Source organism: Lampris incognitus, chromosome 21, assembly GCF_029633865.1.
Source record: "Lampris incognitus isolate fLamInc1 chromosome 21, fLamInc1.hap2, whole genome shotgun sequence".
NCBI lineage: Eukaryota > Metazoa > Chordata > Actinopteri > Lampriformes > Lampridae > Lampris > Lampris incognitus.
This window is the reverse complement of record NC_079231.1, coordinates 15122489-15146968: the sequence shown is the minus strand read 5'-3', so window position 1 is coordinate 15146968 and position 24480 is coordinate 15122489. Positions and strand designations below refer to the sequence as shown.

Here is a 24480-nt window from a genome sequence, read left to right as displayed (position 1 = left end):
GCCAGAATAAGGCGAGCTGACGCAATGCAACAGCTGCCAGCGACATTTTTCAACTGAAATAATCACACGTTGGATATAGTGGTATATGTGCTTCCCATTTTGATTTTCCTATTCACAGACACACTAAACAGCAATACTCTCGACGTGACATGCAATTTTGGCTATGATTAGTATAGCAAATACAACTACTACGACTTCATAGTGCTAAGTACTATATGATTACTATGTAGTGCTCTGTGATGCCAGTTGGTGACACTCAGATGTATCTGCTAATCGCTTTTTCTTGTAAGTCGCTTTAAAATAGAAGTACCTGTCAAAAGAACCCACTTAAACTAAGATATCAAATACAGTTGTCCATGGTGTATTTTGTTGCCATCTACCTGGCAACTGAATGGAGAAATCGGGTGGCTCTCGAAGTTTTTTAGCCTCAAGTCAAATTTGGAAACATACTAGAGAATAGGAAGACAGATCGGATGGCTAATAAACTGAAAGTTGATTAATTATTGTAAACTACTAATAAGACACGTTAGCCCCTAGCTAACGGGTCTGACCCTTTAGCCGAGCGGTTAGTGATGTCGCCCTGTGGCGCAGTACACCCCGTATCGAATCCCGCACCGGGCAAGAAAAGAACCGGTTACATTATGAACTCTAAAAACCGAGGTTCTTTCCAACCGCATGTAGCCCATGTGCTGAATTTGAATTGGATGCTGTTGTTACCACCATTATAACAGACTGTCTTGTACGCATGTGACTTTGCTCATCAAACATCATGAGTGCTACAGAGACTGAGAGATCCGTATCTGGAATTGAGAAATCCTGTTCCAGGTCAGAGCAGACTGCCAGAACAGCACTTTCCACTCGTTTTCTGTCGTCCCATTCATTCTCCGTTTCATTCTGACTCACTGGTAGAACGCAACCTGCTGAGCCTGACATTTGTGGACCGTTTTAAAGGTCATAGTCTCTAAATTGACCATTCTAGACAGTGGATTTAAACCGCAATGGCAAGATCGAGGCCAGGCTTCTGCTGAACGATAAGTACTAACCACCGTGCTGACTCAGCTGAAGCCAGTGTGGTCACTTTGGCCAAGTGTATTGACTGTTAACTGACAAGGTCGGGGAAGATTCTGAGCAAGAGAAGACATCAGATGTAGATAACCATGAAAATGTTTGAAACGAAAAAACAAAACAAAAACCTCTCTGTGGGACAATGCGTGGCAACAACTGAAGCATTTCAGTTATCGCTACAGTACTTTGCAGGAGGGCCCGTGGCACGTTAAGTACATCTATGACATGGGATTGACTGAAGTGTCTGCTGGTTGAGTCTGCAATTCGGTGTTTGCATTTTATTTTCTCGCCTAGTAATTACCTTCTAACATTAATGCAGCGGTCGGGAACCTATGGCTCGCGAGCCATATATGGCTCTTCCGGTGACGGCATATGGCTCCCAGACAATTTTGAGTTGAAAAAAAAATCAGTTTGGAACTGATTTTAAAATACTTGTGATATTTCTTAATAATACTGTGTCATTTTAAAGTAAACAGAAATTCGTTTTGAAGATAAATTTCACGGGTCACGGGTCACCCGTGGGTCGGGCCGGGAACCAATGCATGTCCGGGTCATTGTCCGGGTCATTGTAAAGGTGAAGAAATCAATTTTATCAGATAGCCAACTAGTTTATCCGCTTCAACCCTTGTAACGGAAAAGATGGCGAAAAGAAAAAAAGACGATGATTACCGTGCATTTCAGGCTGCGTGCACAGAGGAATTTGCATTTGTGGAGAGAGCAGGATCTGCGGTATGTCTAATATGGAATGATAACATTGCATCGATGAAACGGTCAATTATAAAGCGGCACTTCGATACGCACCATGCTTCATTTGCATGGAAATATCCAGCGGGGGCCAGCAGGAAAAGGGCATGCGAGGAGCTACAGCGGAGAGTGCAGACGAGTCAGCAGCAACTACGTGTGTGGACCAAGCAAGGTGACGGGAATTCCGCTAGCTTTGCGGGTGCTTTGGCAATAGTAAGGAATGGAAAGTCATTCACAGATGGCGAGTATGCCAAAACATTCATGCTTGATGTGGCCAATGAACTGTTTGATGACTTCCCAAATAAAGACAAGATAATCAAACGAATAAAAGACATGCCCCTGTCAGCAAGAACTGTGCACGATCGTAGCATCATGATGGCAAATCAAGTCGAGGAAACACAAATTAAGGACATAAACGCCGGGACATACTTTTCTCTCGCGTTAGATGAGTCAACAGACGTTAGCCATCTATCTCAGTGCAGTATAATTGCCAGGTATGCTGCAGGTGACACACTGCGTGAGGAAAGCTTGGCTGTTTTGCCAATGAAAGGGACAACAAGAGGAGGGGATTTATTCACGTCTTTCATGGAGTTTGCTAAAGAAAAAAAACTACCGATGGATAAACTTATTTCTGTCTGTACTGATGGTGCACCCTGTATGTTGGGGAAGAACAAAGGATTTGTAGCGCTTCTCCGTGAACATGAAAAGAGAGCCATCCTAAGTTTTCATTGCATCCTGCACCAGGAGGCGCTTTGCGCTCAGACGTGTGGCCAGGAGCTTGGTGAGGTGATGTCTCTGGTCATTCGAGTGGTCAACTTTATTGTTGCCCGAGCTTTAAATGATCGACAGTTTAAAGCTCTGTTAGAAGAAGTTGGGAATCATTATACCGGTCTGCTTTTACACAGCAACGTGCCTTGGTTGTCAAGGGGGAAGGTGCTCAGCCGTTTTGCAGCTTGCTTGAGTGAAATCCGGACTTTTCTTGAAATGAAAGGCGTCAAGCATCCTGAGCTAGACAACACTGACTGGCTCCTGCAGTTTCACTATCTCGTGGACATAACTGGCCATCTGAACCAGCTCAATGTGAAAATGCAAGGTATTAGAAGTACAATCTCATCCCTTCAACAAGCAGTGTTTGCATTTGAAAGCCATCTGGAAGCCTTTCTCAGGGACATTGAAACAGGTCGTCTTCTGCACTTTGAAAGACTGCAACAATTTAGAGATGCATGCTTAGCAAGTGACTCCACTCAACATCTGGATCTCCAGCAGCTAGCTGGCTTTACGTCCAATCTCCTGCAGTCATTCAAAGCACGTTTTGGAGAATTTCGTGCGCGCACTGGTCTTTTCAAGTTCATCACTCATCCACATGAGTGTGCAGTGGACAAAATCGACCTGACATGCATCCCCGGGGTCTCTATCGGAGACTTTGAGCTGGAAGTTGCTGACCTGAAGGCATCAGACATGTGGATGAGTAAGTTCAAGTCACTTAATGGAGAGTTGGAAAGTCTTGCGCGACAGCGAGCAGAGCTGGCGAGGGAACACAAGTGGACAGAAATGAAAAATCTTCAACCTGAAGACCAGCTGATTCTTAAAACTTGGAACGAGCTTCCTGTGACATACCACACAATGCAGCGTGTGAGTATTGCCGTATTGACCATGTTTGGCTCTACATATGCATGTGAGCAGTCATTCTCGCATATGAGGAACATTAAGACTAACCTACGCTCACGTTTAACTGATGGAAACCTCAACGCCTGCATGAAGCTCAACCTCACCACGTATGAACCAGACTACAAGGCCATCAGCAAAACCATGCAGCACCAGAAGTCGCATTAAAAGTAAGACATATTTAATTTATTATACGTTAAAAATACTATATGGCTCTCAATGAAATATATTTAGAAATATTTGCCTTTTATGGCTCTCCCAGTCAAAAAGGTTCCTGACCCCTGCATTAATGGGTCATATCCAAATTATAACATTGCCCCCTGGTTAGTTGGAAATGTTGCTTCAGATGCATAAAACATGTAGGAATTATGTTGCCCTCTAGTGGAAGTTTCAGAACGTGAGTTATATGACATCTACATAAATGGTGACGTTGGCACTGATGTAACCACATAAAAGGTCATTTTGTTTTAGGTGACGCTGGCTAAAACAGGGCAATTGTGTCATTGTTTTGGTTTGGACTGTTGTCATATAGGTACAACGCTTACATGTTGTACTGGGTGGTTTGATGTGCACAATGCAATTCTTCCTCTTGATTTCATATAGTTTCAGATGAGCTGGGGAGAGCGTGCTCACATGTAACGGGGTCACATTTAACATCGAACATCTCATAAATAAATCAACATTGTACTCATTTTTCATAGGGAATTTTAAATGATATGACAAATCAATAAGTGTGCGTAAACGTGTTATTGGAAACCATGACTTATATAATTAAATCTGTTTCAAGGCCATTTAGAAGAGTAAAAACTGTAGGTTTGACCCCATCCCCCCCCCCGCATAGTATGGGGATACAGGTACTTTGGTTCCGATGTGCTTTCCGGCTTGACTGCATCCACTTGTTCATGATTTCATGACCAAGCTCCGTTGTTTGTTGAAGGTCATAAATCTAAACAGAGTGAAAACGGAGGTTTGAGGATTGCTGCGCTCTCCAGTGTGGCGCGTAAATCGTATGCGTGACATCCGGCCCTTCTGTTCCGCTCACGCTCTGAAATCAGGAATTCGGCGGGGTGGGGGGCTTCGATGACGTCACGCCTGGTCCCCCGTTGGAATGCGGAAGTGCCTGCGAATTCGGGGGAAATGTGTGCAGAAGTTTTTTCCCGTCGGCCATGCAAACTACTCTAAAGCGCCTGAGAAACAGTCCAGCCGTGTGGCCCTGCTGCCCGGTTTGTTTATAATCCGGAGTGAGCGACCGGAAGCAGTACAGTTCGCATGCCGTTAAAAAGTCTGTTCGCCGATGAGATGTATCGGAAGTCGGCGGCGGAAATGGACGGGTTCTACGAGAGCGACGGTCGGATTTACAGAGGGACCAACTCGGCGACTGCAGGGATTAACGACGGTTTACCGGAGCGGACCTGGTGGTGTTTGATTTGTGCCAAACGGTGGCCCGTCGTGCTAGTTTCATCTCTTTGCTCCGTGCTCGCCATTGGGGCCGCCGGAGTCTTCTGCGCCCTCCTCTACCCCATCCTCAGAGGTGTGTGTGTGTGTTGCGCATGCGTGTAGGGGGACGCGTTTGTTTCCGTCCCGCTTGTAATAATTACTTTTCTTATCTTATACACTCTTAAGTTGTTTCACATTTTTTTTCTGTTGTTGCACTGTTATTGCTTTTCTATTTTCCCCGTCTCTGCTTGTGATTGTTTTAGTTTGTCTTTCTTTCTAAAGTAAAGCACTTTGAACTGCATTTTATGAAAAACTCTATGTAGATACTGTCTTGGTTATTAAGCACTGAATGCTAAATAGGACAACTTATGCCCTATATTAGCAACAATAAAATGAAATACCTTTTAAATTAGCAATGCTTTGAATAGTATTGCTACAACCCTCCTGATTTTTAAAAGTTAAGCACAATTTTAATAGAGAAAGTCATTCATACATATTGCATGTTTTACCATTTTATTTTAGGTCAACACCCCACATTTTGATGACGTAGTTCAGCTCTGAATAGTAGTTTGCAGCCTGGGTCGTGAAGGGCTGATCTAAATGATAGCCCTGATCAATGATGAAGGGATCATCTGTCTTTCAGAACTGCGGGCTGAGAGAGTTAAAGCAGAGGACGGGACTGAAGTCAGAATACTTGGTGAGTATTAATTAAACGTATTCAACGTGCCAATTTCAAACATTTTCTTGTTTAATGGCAACAACCCAACATTCATGTAAAATATTCAGTTCTGCTGATGAACCGAAACGAATACACAAGCATTTCAGGTTACATGTCAGGTTATGGTTTACTAAAGCCTTGTTGGTGCATTGATGCAAGTGGATGCTTTCGCAGTTGTGAGGTGCCTAGTTGCTGCTTGGCATTAAGAGAGAAATGTGGTTGAAGGATTATTATCGGGAGAGGGATTAAATGTGTCTCTTTCTGGCAGGGTTCTGGAGCATCCTGGTGTTGTCAGTGTCAGCTGGCTGTATATGCTGTGTTTTCTCATGGACTCTCACCTACCTTGACTCGTACCAATCTGGCATGGCGGTTCTGAAACCTGTAGCGTTTCTCCGCCTCAGGTAAAACACCCATCACTCTCATCTCATCCATGCACATACACTGCAGAGGGGCATGGGGTCATTTGAGGCTTCAAGCGATAAACTTTCACCCCCTTTTGAATTTGCCATACGGGCCAAGTTCAACAACAAATCTTGGGATATTGGGATAATATCTGGGTTTTAGAATAATTGCTGCAAAACAAGTTATCTCACCTGATTGAAGTGGTGTGTGTGTGTGTGTGCGTGCATTTCGGTATACTTTCAGAGACACACCAGCAGAGTCTTTCCATGTGGGCTACGGTGTGGCGGTCCTGAACGGGATTATGGCTACTATCACCGTGATCTGGAGCCTCAGCTGAAGTGGACACTCATAGCCAGCATGCACTGATTACTCTGCTGGTAATGAACATTGGGAAAGTGTTGTGCCAAAACCAAGATTAATGGTAAAAAAAGAAGAGAAAATCACATTAACAAAAAATATATGCAGTTTTGCCAGTGGTTAGAATAAATTCTCGTAATTGATGGCTGTCCCGTAGATATTCAAAAGTTTTAGATAAAAAGGGCAATGTGTAATTTCTTCCTGACTGCTGGCCTTTTGTGCACCTTAATGTGAACAACTGCAAATCAAAATCAGCAAGCTCATTCAAACAGAAAGGTACCAGATACGCCAAAACTGTATTATTTCTAATATTGTGATATCTACAGAGAAAGAAGTGAAATCTGTTACTTTACATTATTGTACAATTTATACTTGATTATAATATTGTTAAAAACGTTTTTGAAAGGAAAATAAATGAGTGTTAAGCCTATACTACTAAAGTCATCATCTGATTGGCTTCGAGTTTAGTGTTTAAAATTACCGTTGACTCCGCCGACTGGCCCTGAATTGCAAAGAAGACTGACATAATTATTAGTTGCCGGCATCAATTGTGTTGGTTGTAGACGCATACGTCTCGGTAACAACCCATGAGCCTCATTATCCTTCATGTTGGCCTTAACCTAACACATGCAATCTGAAGTCTTGGTTTAACTGACAAAGAAATGTTTCATTTATTAGGAATTTTCTAATTAACTGGTGATCTTATTTTGTGTACGAACTAAAGGAAATCCGCATTAAGTTAAATTTATGAATGGCAATAAATAAAAATCCTGAAATAAAAACAAAATGTAAGATTTTATTCATATTTAATAATTAATATTTTTTTCTCCCCTTCAAAACAATCACACTCCTCAAAATCAAGAGCAGAAATGATAAGCTGTGTACAACAAGCACCGACAATATTATTAAATAAAGGAGACACTGGTTTCAGTTGCGCCGAGTTGAGTGTGTGTCATCGTGTGTGTGTGGACTCCTTTCAAACACACACACCCGTGTTTCAACAAATAGACGGCTCATCGACAGCGTCCGCTCCCTCGGTGAGGGCCTTCACACATTTGGCCATAGTCTGAGAGGCCCTGCTGATGGGGTCTGGAGACAAAGGGAGACGGGTAGCGAGATGGTCATTCTTAGTGTAAAATTAAACAGAAAAACTTGATTTTGATTTACTTTGTTTATCCCCCAACAGCCAAAAAAAAAAAAAATCACTAAGTGAGCCAGGTAAGTGCAACAGATCTTGAGAACTACACTTAGATATATCTCTATAATGGTTAATAATTGGTTTAAGACAATATTTAGATTGAAATGGGTGAAGAGGGCAGCACGGTGGCCCAGTGGTTAGCACTGTTGCCTCGCAGCAAGAAGGTCCTGGGTTCGAACCCAAGGCCATCCCAGGTCCTTTCTGTGTGGAGTTTGCATATTCTCCCTGTGTCTGTGTGGGTTTCCTCTGGGTGCTCCGGTTTCACCATCAAAAAAAAAAAAAAAAAAAAGAGGAATGGGCGAAGAAAGGGATGACCCACTTGGTCTGGATTTACTTTGACTCGCATCGATGATGAACTCATCTCTTAGTTTGATGTCACTACCTGAGCTGGGTTGTCAGTCTCAAAAGGCAATTGCAATAGTATTGATGAATCTAAATTTAATTTATGACATTGTTGCAGAGTTTAAATGAGAGAATAGTTTGCACTTGTTTCACTGCAGTGCAATTTTCAAATTTGAGAGGCAAATTTAAACATTGTCAACCTTTATGCAGGACGTGACTGAAAATGAAACGTCAAATCGCTGCTTCATTAACATTTTAATACTGTCAGCCAATCTGCATCATAAAAATTCAAATGCAATTTGGATTACTGTAATTGAATTCAAGATCTGTCACAAATAATGCGTAGCTTACCGGAAAAAGCAAAAGCAAATAGTGGATCGCATATAAATTTGAATACAGTCCATTAAAAACTTGCTCACCTGTCATGTAGAAATCCTTTCCTGTGATTTGAGGAGGTACTAGGGGAGCAGCTAGGAGAGTCTGATTCACTGCCTGAGAAAGAAAGAAAGACAATGATTTTGAAACAGCAATGTTCACAAAGTTGTGAATGTCCCAAATTACAACATACTCATGTAGTGTTAAATAGTACAAGACTGCAGATTCGACATAAGCGACGCCCTTCAATGCTCCAGCATTAAGACTTGTTTGTTCAAGTCATTTTGTCCAGTATCTTATGGAGTGACAACATGTTCCTCCATGTTGCTCCTCAGTAGAGACAAGAACATGAAGTGAGGTTTGTGGAACGCCAACAGAACACCTGCCTTGACTTTTTCCAGAACAGAAGTCTGCCGATAGTACCGTCAGTGCTTCCTCTGAAACCATGGCGGAAATGTTTTGGTTAGCAGGAAACGCTCCCTTTCTTGTTCCCTTGTGAACCTAGTGCTGGGACGCAAAAGCTGAACACGTCGCCACCCAATTAGCTAGATGTGTAGTGTGTTCAGCCTAGTAGGCAAAGACATTCTATGAATTTGTGCGCTGGGATCAAGTAACCTTGACATGTTGAGCATCATTAAAGACAAATTCGTCAGGCGTCCGGGTAGCGTCGTGGTCTGTTCCGTTGCCTACCAACACAGGGATATCGCTGGTTTGAATCCCCGTGTTATCTCCGGCTTGGTCGGGCATCCCTACAGACACAATTGGCCGTGTCTGTGGGTGGGAAGCCGGATGTGGGTGTGTGTCCTGGTCGCTGTGCTAGTGCTTCCTCTGGTCGGTCGGGGCACCTGTTCGGGGGTGAGGGGGAACTGGGGGGAATAGCGTAATCCTCCCACGTGCTACGTCCCCCTGGCGAAACTCCTCACTGTCAGGTGAAAAGAAGCAGCTAGGAAATCCACATGTATCGAAGGAAGCATGTGGTAGTCTGCAGCCCTCCCCAGATCGGCAGAGGGGGTCGAGCAGCGACTGGGACGGCTCGGAAGAGTGGGGTAATTGGCCGGATACAATTGGGGAGAAAAAGGGAAAATCCCCCCCAAAAAAGACATTCGTTGTCTACTCCAATCTCAGCTTAATTAGCCTTTGCTTTAACGTAAAACTAAGTTGCTGGGTGTAATTTAACGCTGCCTTTTTTTGGTTTAAAAATGCTTTCTGCGGTTTGGGACACCGGAGATCACAAACTGGTGTGTGTACATGCGTGTATGAACGTACCTGTGCGAGTTCGTTGGCCTGCTTGAAGTAGTTAGCTTCTTCTACGTCATCGTAGCGTACCAGGTTAGGAGAAACCTCTGCTAATCTCGCCCGTACCTCATCCAGAGTGTCATAGGGCAGAGACACACCAGCCAGCTACAGACAAAAACATACGCAACTGTATAACTAAAACAACTAATAAAGTAAAACTAGAATTTTGTAAAGGATCCTTTGACTAATTTACATTTTTAGACGTTGATCAACTGACAAACATTAAAATATCAAAGTGAAAACAAATTTCTACATAATGACCTAAAGTGATTCCATTTATGTATTTGGATTTAGATCATTTATAATATTCTGTAGGGAGAATTATTTCTTGGAAATGGTCGTTTGGGAATTTAACAGGTGGGGAATGACACCCTCTCTCGTAGCTCTCCTCAGTTCTACTGTCCCAAGGGTTTCTAGAGAAGGGGGGGGGGGGTTGTGGTATCTAAGATATGGGGTAGACCTGACATGGGTGTTGGCTGGGTTAGGAATTATTTGTAGATAAGTTATTTTTAATTCACAAAACTATCAGTCATCGGACATCAAAGCAGATGTGAAAGGTAAGGAACTCATTTCCTCACCTCGGATATAGCCCTCAGGATCTTCCAGTCATCCCTGGCCATCCCAGGAGGAGTGACGGCCACACGGGTCTGTTGGCTCCTGCCCTCTGTGTTGACATATGTGGCATTTTTCTCTGTATACGCGGCGCCCGGCAGGACGATGTCTGCCATGGGTGCACCGGCATCACCATGGTGACCTGGAGAAACCGAGGGAGGTAGGTTTGTCAGAGCCGAGAAGACTGCACAGGTCGTTCAATTTTTCTTTCAAAATTCAGTCAGCGGTGTGACGCAGCCTGCCTATAAGTGTACTGCACATGCATGTGTATATGTACCCTGATAGATGATCAAGCTGTCTTTGGGCAGGTCGGCTCTGGTGATGCATTCTGCATCAGCTCCGAGCAAGAAGAGAACTTTGGGTGGGTTCTTCCTGATAGCCTCCACTCCAGCCTTGTAGCCCAAGTCCAATGCTGCAACCTGATTGGCCACCCTGGTGATGGACACACACGTCAACCAGTCAGAATGTCAGAAATAAGTCATTGACACCAGGAACATCATAGATTTATATGAAAAGTACTAGTGAACAATATCACCTAAAGGTTGAATAATTTGGTTGAAATTGCTGAAATTGTTGTTCTAAATTTAAATTAAAATCTGCGGAACCTTTGGACATGTCTGTACCTGTGCAGGACATTGAGAACCTTCCAGCCTTCCTCAACTCCACTACTGGTCCTGGCATTCTGAGCGATGGTGGAGACGGCACTCAAAATGGCCGTCCCATCCTCCCTCTGCAGAGCACTGCTGCCCACCACCACAACCGGACGCTTAGCTGATGAGAGGACCTGGCGGGAAAAGAGGAAATGGTCACTTTGTCAAGGAGAGAAAGCAGAGGTATGACAATGTTACAGGTCTCTGAATGAATTTAGAACTGCTTCACATCGACCTAGTGTCATTGTTTGCAAGGATTTTATGATCTCCAAAGCTACAATCCTGAAAATTAGCATAAAAACAAATGTCCTTTATGATACTTTATATTTAAGACAATAGCTGTTGCATGAATACACTTCAGAAACACTTTAGTAATCGCTCATTTTATTGGCTACTCTGGGGTAGGATGCTACATGTAAACCATTTTACATCCTCAGCATAGCAGCTAAGTGCAGTAGAATAAGTGGGTGTAGCTGAGCACATATGGTAGACCAAACTTATAGAAGACCTTGACCAACATCTACTACAAAAGCCAACAGCTAAAACTCAAGTTCAAACATGTTTTTTGTGTCTTTACCTGACAGAAGGGGTGTGTACCGTTAGCCAGCTCCTGCAGTATTGAGGCTTCCTCTCCTAAGTGGTCATATGTGTAACTCAGGTTCACTTGGCGACCCACCAGGGCTACTTTTAATTCATTGTGGAGCCAACTATCAGGGAGAGCATACGAAGTATTATTATTCCGAGAATCTACTTCAGACCTGACCAGACGACCAGAGTAAATTTGTTTCCGAAGTAAGGAAAGCCGTGACGTGCGAGAATACCTCTTGCGGATGCGGGCGTTGAAGAGCGGAGCCTCGTAGCGGGGATTGGTTCCAATAAGCAGCAGCAGGTCACAGTCTTCAATGCCTGAAATGCGGGAGTTCAGCAAGTAGTTGGAGCGCAGGTCAGCGCTTCAGATAAGGAAAGAGAAAACAGTGTTAACCACTGCAGTAGATTCCATACCACTTTCAGTAATAATAATTACAAATACAGCAGCAAGTGACAGACCCTTATAAGCTGAAAGCTTCAACAGCTTAATTAAAAATATCAACGAAGTTTGGTGATGCTTGGAAAACTCATTGATTTATAGCCAAATTTGCACCAGGCCCATGAACGTGTTTGGAACTGGTGGTGCCCCCTATTAAGCGATTTCAAAATAGTTTTAAACATGTTGTTCAACACTTATCAAACAAATCCTGCGAGTTCTGTAATGACTGGCCAAACAATTTCTGATTTATAGTCTGATTTGTGTTATGCCAGGGCAATTTTTCCCCCGCATTGGTAGTACCCCCTAGTGGTGATTTGAATAGAACTTTCAGGGTTTGTTTCAGATAGTTCTGTGGACATATCCTCCAAATGTTGTGATGATTGGCCCAACGGTTGTTGACTTTGGTCAATTTCTGTTCTGAGCCACGCCCTTTTACGTTCATTGGTCAATATCTTGAAAACTAAACAAGATATCAACAAGCTTTACACAACTTTTGATAAGCTTGATCCGATAATGATCCACAAAAAAATTGGTAGCAATCGGACCAATGGCTTAAAAGGAGAAGCCAAAAATGTCTTTTTCAAAAAATTCAAAATGGCAGAAAACATAGTCAGGCAGAATTTAGTGGTTCTTGAGGCAAAGTTGTAGAGCGAGGATAGACGGACTGTACCAAGTTTTGTGTGAATCGGACTTACTGTAGGACTTTTCAAAGTCCAAAATTTTGACCTTTTTTATTATAGTGTCCCCATCAGACTGATTGGAGTCATTTCTTGGGCAGCACTTGCACACAACTGCCAATCAACTGACAAAATCTCATGTTTCTATCATTTACCATCTCATGGGAATTTGTGCAAACATTTCTGAAGAAAATAATAAACCAACACAAAAACAATAGGGTTCGGGCTTGAACCCTAATAATAATATAACATCTTCAAAACAATGGTTATAAAGTGCTTTACACAAAATGATCCCACAGAATTCACAAACATCAGCAAAAGATTCAGACTTTAAACGAGCATAATCCGCTTTAGAGTCATCTGGGTGTACGTAAGGTAAGTGAACTGCAGTCTAGAGGCGTTCATTGGGGCATGACCCTATCAGATACCACTATAGAAGAAATGACACACTCTTACCCTGCTCCAGCCATAGGGAACAGCTCCTCAGTGCAGAGGTTTTCTGAGTTGAGTCTATTGAGTAGGTCTTTAAGGGAGACTAGAGCTTCAGCGTCCACCATCCCTCCTGCTATAGCAGCTACCTCGTTGCCCTGCACCCCCTGCAGCTACAGGTGTAAACAACAACACAGATACGTAACACATAAGGCTCATGTTACACTGACGGCACACACACGCTTGGATGGATTCTATGTAGAAGTCTCGTTTGGTCCTGAATTTATGAACTTTTGCAGTTTGGTTCTCTTTGGTAGGTATGTCAAACTGGCCCAAAATGTTTACCATAGAAGTCTTCATGCATGCTCAATAATCCAGATAAGGAAATCCTATAAAGTTGAATCAGTTCATCTGGACACAACATTCATTGAGAGAAACGTTTCTCTCAATAAATGTTGTGTCCGGATGAACTGATTCAATTTTCTGTGTTTGCCATAAATCCTGACTGTTGGCTCGCTTTCAGTAAGACCTCGTTGCATCTCATTTCTATTGTAATAACAATTTCTTAAGTCCAAACTGTTAAGCCTGCTTTAGAGAACCAAAAATAACAATGATTAAATACATAAAATTGAGCAACAGAACAAGGTAATATGGAGCACCATTGGCAATTTATAGCCGCTTTGTCCACTTGATCCCAAAAATAATTATCATAAAGCCAGTTCTCCATCTTTCTGCCAAACTCAATCAACCATCCGGCTGTGGTTCCACAATGCATTGTTCTCCTGTCCCAATTTCCTCATTTTGATTTGGGTTTGAACTGAAAGATGCGGCTGTTATTATATTTGAATCTGCCTTGGAAATATGATTCAGATGTGCATGATCTCAAATAACTGCAGTTCTCCTGCTTTTGATCGGCACTTCATTTAAGTATTGGGTCCCTGCAAGTCATACGCATCTCTAAATGTCTACTTCTGACAAAACAACAAGTGTTAATGACTGCACATCATTATCATTATTCCTGACACGCCAACATACAAACAGATACACTTACTGCCCCGGCCACACGTGTGAGGGCATCCTCCCAGTTGGTAGGAGTCAGCTGACCAGAGGCATTCTTTACCAGTGGTTGGGTCAACCGCTGCCTCTTCAGACCATCATAAGCAAACCTGAGAATAAGCAAGCACACAACAAAAGGAGTATTAGGGCTGTAAGTCTCCCGGTTGTCAGTAGCAGCAAGATGGAATACATACGTGTGAATGAGAGGGAGGACAGTGGAATAGTGAGGATGCAAGTAGAGGTGACGGACACGTATGAGTTTAAATACTTGGGGAGTAAGTAATGGGGAGTGCAGAAGAGCAGTGAAGAAGAGAGTGCAGGCAGGGTGGAGTGGGTGGAGAAGAGTATCAGGAGTGATTTGTGACAGAAGGGTACCAGCAAGAGTTAAAGGGAAGGTTTACAAGATGGTTGTTAGACCAGCTATGTTATATGGCTTGGAGACAGAGGCACTGATGAAAAGACAGGAGGTGGAGCTGGAGGTGGCAGAGTTGAAGATGCTAAGATTTTCATCGGGAGTGACGAAGGACGACAGGATTAGGAATGAGTATATTAGAGGGACAGCTCAGGTTGGACGGTTTGGAGACAAAGCAAGAGAAGCAAGATTGAGATGGTTTGGACATGTGTGGAGGAGAGATGCTGGGTATACTGGGAGAAGGATGCTGATTATGGAGCTGTCAGTGAAGAGGAAAAGAGGAAGGCCAAAGAGGAGGTTTATGGACGTGTTAAAATTAACACTTTAACAACTTTAATACTATGTTTCAAACAATTTAAAATGGCCGCTGTCCAACACCTGTAAATACTGCAACGCCTCGGTGGTAGTCATGGTGTGTCTGAAACGGCGTCTGTAACCAGACATGTTGGCAATAATCAAAAATCAAGTTTAGACTATTACTCTGCACTGCAGAACGCTAGTGTGTTTCTAGGACAGAGCAACGAACTTTGCGAAGGAAATGATGCGACCAACACATGTCATAAACAGTGACATGACGTGCACGATCACGCGCAAATTACGAGCCATCTTTTTTGACGGCTCATGGTCGTTTTAGGTAGAAAAACAATTATTTTGTATATTCCTCAACAGTTCTTGTGCTGGGATCACCAGTTGGTATAGTTCTACTTTCAGAAATCATATAAATATGGGGAAGTGCACGGCATGCTGGTCAGCTGAGTCTATCAATTCAGTATAAAATAATTAGGTTAAAGAAGCTTTAATATACTGCAAATACTACCTTTTTATGTTTATAATTTATGTAGGTTAATAAGGCTACCAGGTAGAGTGCACAGTGTGGCTGATTTAGTTCATCTAGAGATAATAACATGGAGATTTTTTTTTTCTTCCCCGCGACTCATTGAAGAGTAGGTACAATTTCAGTCGACCAAGATGTTCTTTGGTTGACTACGGCCCTAAAGAACATTACGATGTTTGCCGTTTTTCAAGCAGCGCAGTAGCAGTTTAATTTAGTTTTCATTTCCGTATTTTAAATACTTTCTACGCAAATGTGTTTCCTGTCTTGATACAATACGTTTTGATGGAACAAGTTATTTATTGCCAAAGAATTTGGCATACGTTTAATTTCCCATTTCAGTGTTTGCTGAGGTATCGGGGCATAAAGTTTAAAATAACAAAAAACAAAAACAAAGCTCATAGTTTACATCATGGCTTTGTTATGCCGTCCAGTCAAGTGCTACCACTGAGACATAAAGACACATGGAGCACAGTATGGGTCTCTTCTGATCTATATATATACTGCATGTGCGTGTGTGTTTTACCTGGTCTTGTCAGAGATCCACTCTTCATTGACCTCTTCATTGAGTCTGGGCATCACCCTCATCACCTCCCCTCCTCTGGTGCTCACCACAATGTTACTTCCCACAGCATCCAGCACGTCTATCGACTCTGTCTTCCTGCAGGGAGCGAGGAGAAGGAAAGTGAGGGAGCGGGGGAGAGAATAGGAAAAAGACAGAATAGAAACAAGGTAAATCCAAACCAGTAAGACAGAGTGCAAGAGTAAATAACTAAATAAATAAACAAATAAATATATAAATAAATAAATAATCAATAGTGATGGAGAGGAGAGGGGCATTCTGCAAACCACTGTCATTTGCATTAAGCATGGCTTCTATGCACAAAACCACGCTATCATTTTTCACAATTGTGTTTAGCGTTCTCAGAAGACCCAGAAAGGATTTGTGCCAGCCTATAAAAAAAGAAACACGCAAACTGACTAATGCTGCAAGAAAATAAAATATTTACATACTCTTACCATACTTCACCTAACATGGACAAGTGATAAAACAAAGTATAGTGTTATAGCATACCCTATATACAAGGTAGTTTTGTGCTTTGTTTGCATTGCAATACTAATGAGAGCAAATATTTTCAAGTATCACAGCAATGAAATATTGCACACAGCCAAATTCGTGATCCATGAAGAAGACATTTCTGACACTGGTGGTTGTGACGTAAACAGGATAAGATGGCCACCACACCCTTATCACAGCATTTTGATGCGCACTATGACTGGACAAACACTGTAAAGGAAGTTAGTTTAACTCTGAACCTCGGACAACATCAACCTTTGATTGTGACCCAGCAAAAAGTGCTACTGAGGGATTAGGGGAGGTTCCATCCTGTTCTGCTAAAACTGCCCCATCTTAACAACCGTCTAAACCATAGGCCAGATTATCTAATGGCATGTATAGTAGAATAAAAAGAGTGAAACTCATTGATACATTGGTTGGTTGACTGATTGATGAGTTGATTGACACAGACAGCCAGCAGCCCATTGTCTTACCTCGTCTCCCATGGTCGTGCGGTGAAAGCATACGGTTTAGAGGTGAGGGCTCCGACGGGACAGACATCAATGACGTTGCCAGACAGCTCGGACATGAACATCCTCTCCACATACGTCCCGATCTGCATTTCATTTCCCCTCCCTGTTGTTCCCAGATCTTCAACGCCAGCTATCTCACTGGCGAAACTGGGAAACACACACACAGGAATTAGGACTCCTATGCTATCCAACATGAAACAGGTTGGATAAATTCTGTTTAAAATTCAAATATTTTTAAAAGCGCACTGAGTTTCATCTGTTTTGCCAATAATCGATACCCTAATGTAGTTTTATCTATGTAGAGTGATCTAACAATGCAAATGCAGAATATATTGCAGTCTTGAAGTTTTGTATTTTCCTGTATTTCTTGTCCTTTAAGCAAAACAGATTTTTTTTTTATCTGTTTTTTTATCATCTTGAACTCTTGTATCAAACTGATTATTCTCCCCGTCCTCCTTGTCATACAAAAAGTGTGTCATTACTCACAATATTTTTCAAATCTTTTGTAAGAAAGTTATCAATGCGTCTGGGTAGTGGTCTATTCTGTTGCCTACCAACATGGGGATTGCCGGTTCAAATCCTTGTGTTACCTCCGGCTTGGTCGGGCATCCCAACAGACACAATTGGCCGTGTCTGCAGGTGGGGAGCCGAATGTGGGTATGTCCTGGTCACTGCACTAGCGCCTCGTCTGGTCACTCGGGACCAGTTCAGGATGATGGGGAACTGGAGGGAATAGCGTGATCCCCTCACGCGCTATGTCCCCCTGGTGAAACTCCTCACTGTCAGTTGAAAAGAAGCGGCTGGCGACTCCACATGTATTGGAGGAGTCATGTGGTAATCTGCAGCCCTCCCTGGATCGGCAGAGGAGATGGAGCAGCAACCAGGACGGCTCGGAAGAGTGGGGTAATTGGCCGGATACAATTGGGGAGAAAAAAAAAAAGGGGGGGGGGCGGTCCAAAAAAAAAAGAAAAAAAATGATAGATTTGATCCATTCCGAGGTCAAAATTTGGATCTTTTTGACAGGTGCCATGTATCACCTAAATATTCCATTTCAACTAGATCCACCTTAAAGCGCACATAAAAAAATAATATCAAAGCCATTTCAGCTCTTCTTTAAAAACGTTTGCCACAATTTTTTGTAATTCCATAATAAACTGAGATGACTATAAGAATGTGCTCTATCAAAAGCATACTATAGATAATCTTTTTCAGCTGCTGTGAAGGTGAATAGATGCTAATTGCAAATGCAGAAAATGAAGGCGATTATTGTAGCGGGTTAGAAAAGTTAATTTTCATGAACACAAAAAATATAGTAGGCTTAGGTGGTAACACAACAACACCACATGTGCTCTCAATCTGACAAAACTCTCAACGACACATTTGCTGCCATTGTCACTTTCTCGCCTTCTCACCGAACGCAGCGGGTGCACTGGATGCAGCGGGTCATGATGGTTTTGATGAGAGGGCCGATGTTTTTGTCCTCCACTGCTCGTTTGCCCTCTGAAAAGCGACTGCGGTCTGAGCCAAACTGCATGGACTGGTCCTGGTAACACAGGAGAACAAGTGGTTAAAAAAAGTGTATATATATATACATATATATGTATCCCCAATCATCCAAACCGCTTATCCTGCTCAGGGTCGCAGGAGCCTATCCCAGCAGTCATCAGGCAGGGAGACACCCTGGAAAGGCTGCCAGTCCATCACAGGGCGCCCCCACACACACACACACACACACACACACACACGCCTAGGGACAATTTAATATGACCAATTCACCTGACCTACATGTCTTTGGATTGTGGGAGGACACTGGAGCACCCAGAGGAAACCCATACAGACACAGGGAGAACATGCAAACTCCACACAGAAGACGACCCGGGACGACCCCCAAGGTTGGACTACCCCAGGGCTCGAACCCAGGACCTTCTTGCTGTGAGGCGACCACGCTAACCATTGCACCTCTGTATGTAACTTAGATTAAGGGTCTTGGTTTGGAAATTTGTGTCCTGTTTCAGCATGTTTAGCTTTTAAAATAATGAGTATCTTTAATATCCCAACCTCATATCTACTCACAAAAAGTTCGCAGATCTACCATTTCTAAAAAAGTAACCTATCAAGGAAGCGAACAACATGCAGCAAAACCCATTATGGCCAAAACGTAGGCCAGGATTATAAACTACCAATTTTTTTTTAATTTCCTGCCAAAGTCAATGACTCAAAATCCACTGTACGTGACAATACTATGTAGCTATAAAAACCCATGGCACACAGACATCAAGATGTTGAAGTAAGCAGACTTAATCTGTTTTTTAAATCACAAGACATAATTAAATACAAGCCGGTTGGTTCACTGCCATATTCTAACCAAAGCCTGGCTAATAGTTTGATTTATCCAGTTTTTAATAAATTACATTCAAGCCCCAGTTGTATTACCTGTAGGTCACACTCTCCACCCTGGTCACAGATGGGACAGTCCAGTGGGTGATTGGCGAGCAGGAACTCCATCACTCCCTCTCTGATGGCAGACACACAATGTCAGTCAAACTATTCAAATGTTCAATGAGTCAAATACTAGACACAGACAGACAGACAGACAGACAGATAGACAGACAGGCAGACAGGCAGGCAGGCAGACAGAAAGAGTTTTTGTAGTGTGCAGCTTACATTTTCTGGGTCAACAGGGAAACTCCTATGGCTAAACACAATAAGCACTGATTCTAGATGTCTAGGGACAGTATTAATGACTACATGGGTGTCTGTGTGTGTGTGTGCATACCTGGCTTTGCGTGTCTTCTCTGAATTGGTAAGGATGTTCCAGCCTTTCATGACTGGCATGGCACAGGCTGCTACGGGCTAAGGGATAAATGATGGACAAACAAACCAGCGTTTGGTCAATGATGTGTGCTTTTTTTTCTTAATTGTTGCCCTAAATAAACCAATTAGGTATTTGTTCTTACCTTTGGTGCTTTTTCAATCTCCACCAGGCACATTCTGCAGTTCCCAGCAACAGAGAGACGTTCGTGATAACAGAACCTGGGGATCTGGACTCCCACCTTCTCACAGGCCTGAGAGCACATGGAAGAGTTATTATCAAAGACAACATGGACTCACTAAGCTTGAGTGGACAAAATCATAACGATGCAACAACAACAACTTAGGGCTTCAAATTGACTCTGTATTGTAAAATGACTACTTTATCAAAGCTAAAAAAAAAAAATCTTTTGACTGAAAGTTTTTTTTCCAAGCCAAGTCAATCTTTTTTTTTTGTAATTCAAAATGTTTACTGATTATGAAAAAGTTGGTAAATGACAAGTTAACATATCAAAAGAGACATTTCACTGATGATGCCACTAATAGAAATAAAATGACTATAAAATAAAAGGTAGATCTGTACAAGAGAAGATACGGCACTAGTCATGATCCAAAGAAAAGGAAGCCACCCAGGCAAACAAGGACAGGGATCTTATTTCATTATCGTCAAAAAATGTAATATAATTCCAAAATGATCCCAGATTGGTCCCTTATTATGGTTTCTAAATCATCATGGATTCGGGCCAATTCATATTCATATGTATTTTATTTATCCTATTATAACACCAAACTATAAACGGACTATAAACACTTGCTAGCCTAGCAACATTAAGGAAGGCTACAAACAACCCATAATAATGCAATCTGTAAAATTTAGTAGTTACTCTGGTACTCTCTCTACTCAAAAAGTACTCATGACAAAATCAAGTTTGAAAAATTTTTTTTTTTGATTTTGATATACTTTATTAATCCCCATGGGGAAATTCCTCTCTGCATTTAACCCATCCTAGCTGTGTAGCTAGGAGCAGTGGGCAGCTGCCGTGCAGCACCCGGGGACCAACTCCAGTTCATCTTGCCATGCCTCGGTCAGGGGCACAGACACGCATGTCTTTTTGATGGTGGGGGAAACCACAGCACCCAGAGAAAAACCACCGCAGGCACAGGGAGAACATGCAAATTCCACACACAGGACGACCTGGGATGACCCCCGAGGTTGGACCACCGCGGGGTTCGAACTCAGGACCTTCTTGCTGTGAGGCGACATGGCTAACCACCGCGCCACCATGCTGCCCAATATTGACGTGCAAATTAATCGCACAAAAGAAACGTACCCGGTGTGTAAAGGCCTTAATTCTTATCAGGAAAACCCAGTTGACGGAAACCCATCGCAGCGACAGAGAACTTTAATCCCCGAGTGTGTTTTCTTTCCGGTCTACTGGTACCTTGCACACCTTGGCTTTACTTGCGCCATCATTACACATGACCAGAGCGCTTAAGAAGCGTCAACAAATTCAGTCTCCCTCTGTGCTATATGGTGCACATATTAAATTCATATTGTAGTGAAAAGATGCATTGGATGTTTGTCTGTTACCTGCAGTACAGTGGTTCCAGGCTCCACTTCCACAGGTTTCCCATCCACGAACACCTCCACCATGTTACTGGCGGCACGCACGGAGGTACGCACTGCAATTGGATACACACGCCAAAGTTATTGAAGCAAACTGACAGTAAAATAAAGCAACACATGAATACTTTTTTAAAACTAAGCTGAGCTGAGACAAAGGTAAAAGCATGGGGAAAACTGACACTGATAAAAACTGAAATCTGTACTGTATTCCAAAATTGACAAAAGTAAAAATCAAGAGAAATGGATTGGAGGAGATAGTCATTTAGTGATAATTACCTGTCTTTACCACTAATACAATTATAATGTGAACAACCAACAGACATTCTCTAGTTATGTATATCTGGGAATACCTTTTATTAAACATCATGCACATAAAATAAGTACTTCTCATTCATTCGACTTGGGAAACTGGTCATATAACATTAAGTGCATGTTAATATTACGTAAGAATACAACACGGGTAATAAAAAAACCACAGGCTTAACTTATATGATGCAATATCATAGCTAAAAGTGAGCTTGGACAACAAAACAATGTCCATAGTACCAAAACATGAGTGAGGTCAGAATTTAATAAGTCACAGTGAAGCACATCAATAAAATCATCCTTCACAGGTCAGTCCCCTCACAGGGTTGATATGCTGCATATCTGATGTGTCATCAACAAAAGACGTAATTTAAGGTATTGATGATCTCCAAATTCTTCCCTGTAAGTACCAAAACACACACACACACACAAGATGGCTTACCATTGTTTGAAGGGGCAAGGCTGCCCTTGGCTGCACTGGCCAAAGCTCGCCCGACTGTCGGCAAACGTAACATGACGCTGGAGGACGGAGAGAGAGCACCAGGCAAACAGCCAGGTATGGAGCATGAGATAACATGGTAGATGTCACCGTCAACAAAAATATATAACCACAAAGACAACTGTACTTCCTACTTACTGCATTCTACCTACCACAATGAAACAAATGCCTGTTCATCAAATAACCATTGTTATGTTCGTTTTTTAAAGATTATTTTTTTCAAAACTTACAAGAGTGTCTAATGTTTCTATTGCCATACCTTACAATACACCGATGAGCCAAAACATTATGGCCAACTGCCTAATATGCTGTTGGTCCTCTGTGTGCTGCCAAAACAGTGCTGACCTGCTGAGGCAGGGACTCCACAAGACCCCTGAAGGTGTCCTGTGGTATCTGGCACCAAAATATTACCCGCATATCCTTCCGAGTCCTGTAAGTTGCGAGGTGGAGCCACCATGGATCAGATTTGTTGGTCCAGCACATCCCACATATGCTCCATTGGAATGAGATCTGGAGAATTTGGAGGCCAGGGCAACACCTTGAAAACTTCTATCATTTTCCTCAAACTATTCCCAAAAAATGTGCACAGTGTGGTAGGGTGCATTATCCTGCTGAAAGAGACCGCTGCCATCAGGGAATACCATTGCCATTAAGGGGTGTGCCTGGTCGGCAATGTTTAAGTAGGTGGCACGTGTGAAAATTGACTTCCACATGAATGGCCGGACCCAGGGTTTCCCAGCAGAACATTGCCCAGAACATCATACGCCCTCCATCAGCTTGTCATCTTCCCACGGTGCATCCAGGTGCCATCACTTCCCCAGGTAAACGGCACACGTACGCAGCCATCCACATGATCTAAAAGAGAACAGAACTCATCGGACCAGGCGACCTTCTTCCACTGCTCCAAGGTCCAATTCCGACACTCGCGCGCCCATTGTAGGCACTTTTTACGATGGACATCATGGGCACTCTGAGCGGTCTGTGGCTACGCAGCCCTATACACAGCAGGGTGCGATGCACTGTATGTTGTGACATATTCCTTCTGTAATCATCATTAAAATTTTCTGTGACTTGTGCCACAGTAGACCTTCTGTCGGTTCGGACAAGATGGGATAGCCTCCGTTGCCCTCACGTATTGATGAGCCTTGGGTGCCCAACACCCTATCGCCGGTTTGTGACTTGTCCCTCCTTGGACCACTGTCGGTAGGTACTCACCACTGCTGACTGGGGGGCATCCCACAGGCCTTGCCATTTCAGAGATGCTCTGACCCAGTCTTCTGGCCATAGCAATTGGGCCCTTGTCAAAGTCACTAAGGTCTTTACTTCTGCCCATTTCTCCTGCATCCAAAAAATTAACTATGAAAACGGATTGTTTGCTTACTGTCTGATCTACCCAGACCTTGACATGTGCCCTTGTTTGGAGATGATCGACGTTATTCGGTTCACCTGTGAGTGGTTATAATGTTTTGGCTCATCAGTGTATGTTTCTTACTCTTGCTCTGCAAGTGTGTTGTTCCTCTGCAGTGCAAAACAATTGTCTACTCGATCAATAATAAAGACATCTGTCTGGAAGTGTGTGTTGTCCCTCTGCAGTGCGAAACAATTTTCCACTTGAGCAATACAGATCGTCTGTCTGTCTGTCAATGCTATCTCTCTATCTATCCATCTATCATCTAAGCTATCTAGGTTATCTGTCTGCCTCTCTATTATCAACCCGGTCTGCATTTGCTGCCTTGCCCTGTGAAGTTAACCTTGACAATCACAACGAACTGTTTAACAATCACACACCCACACGAGGATATAACTCAGTGGAGGAAAAACCAAACTACCAAAACGCAAATACATGTAACACATAAGGTCGGTCAATAACAGAGGGCTGGCTAACGATGCTAAAGTGCTAACAGGCTAAAGGCGCATACCGCTAGCCTACAGTGGAGCGCTAGTCAAGGACACGGACGGTGCGGTGTTGTACCAAACTCCCTGAGCTCTAAGGTCAAACGCCACAGTTCCCACTTATCTTGGCTGTTCAACATGTTGAAGTATTTTCATACCGACAACAGACAAACACGATTCTGGCTTCTTACCTTATCGCTATTTGGCCTTCTTGACCAGAACAGCGGTGTTAGGACACTTGCGACCCGATTGTTTCGGTATGGCGAATTTGGCGGAAGTGCTTCTGCGAGCGTTTCCGTTCGGCTTCAGCATAAAAGCTCCAAATTCGACTAAACATTATAGAATAAAGTCCCGTCACAGTTTTAATTGTATGTCAAGTTGATACAGGCGTTGTTCTCGGATTATTGATCAGACTCGTCCATGGGTGAGAAGATTAGATATTGGTAAGCGATAAATACAA

The 24480-nt window shown here is 42.9% G+C and overlaps 2 protein-coding genes across 2 annotated transcripts; one reads left to right on the top strand and one right to left on the bottom strand.

Moving 5' to 3' along the window:
* The first annotated feature begins 4443 nt into the window (after nt 1–4443).
* Nucleotides 4444–6408, top strand: arl6ip6 (ADP-ribosylation factor-like 6 interacting protein 6). The gene is made up of 4 exons (XM_056300948.1): nt 4444–5005; nt 5555–5608; nt 5898–6030; nt 6275–6408. Exons 1-4 carry the CDS (start codon nt 4744–4746, stop codon nt 6366–6368), a joined length of 543 nt encoding a protein of 180 aa, XP_056156923.1. The 5' UTR covers nt 4444–4743; the 3' UTR covers nt 6369–6408.
* Nucleotides 6409–7341: 933 nt separating this feature from the next.
* Nucleotides 7342–24298, bottom strand: ndufs1 (NADH:ubiquinone oxidoreductase core subunit S1). Its single transcript, XM_056300946.1, has 19 exons — nt 24212–24298; nt 22071–22147; nt 21287–21378; nt 19842–19949; nt 19661–19737; nt 19318–19399; nt 18297–18427; nt 16846–17031; nt 15821–15955; nt 14046–14160; nt 13022–13167; nt 11683–11811; nt 11439–11568; nt 10835–10995; nt 10489–10643; nt 10178–10353; nt 9570–9704; nt 8348–8420; nt 7342–7477 (listed from the first exon to the last, which is right to left on the bottom strand). The coding sequence occupies exons 2-19, from the start codon at nt 22141–22143 to the stop codon at nt 7386–7388; spliced, it is 2196 nt and encodes a 731-aa protein (XP_056156921.1). The 5' UTR covers nt 22144–22147; nt 24212–24298; the 3' UTR covers nt 7342–7385.
* Between the last annotated feature and the right edge of the window lie 182 nt (nt 24299–24480).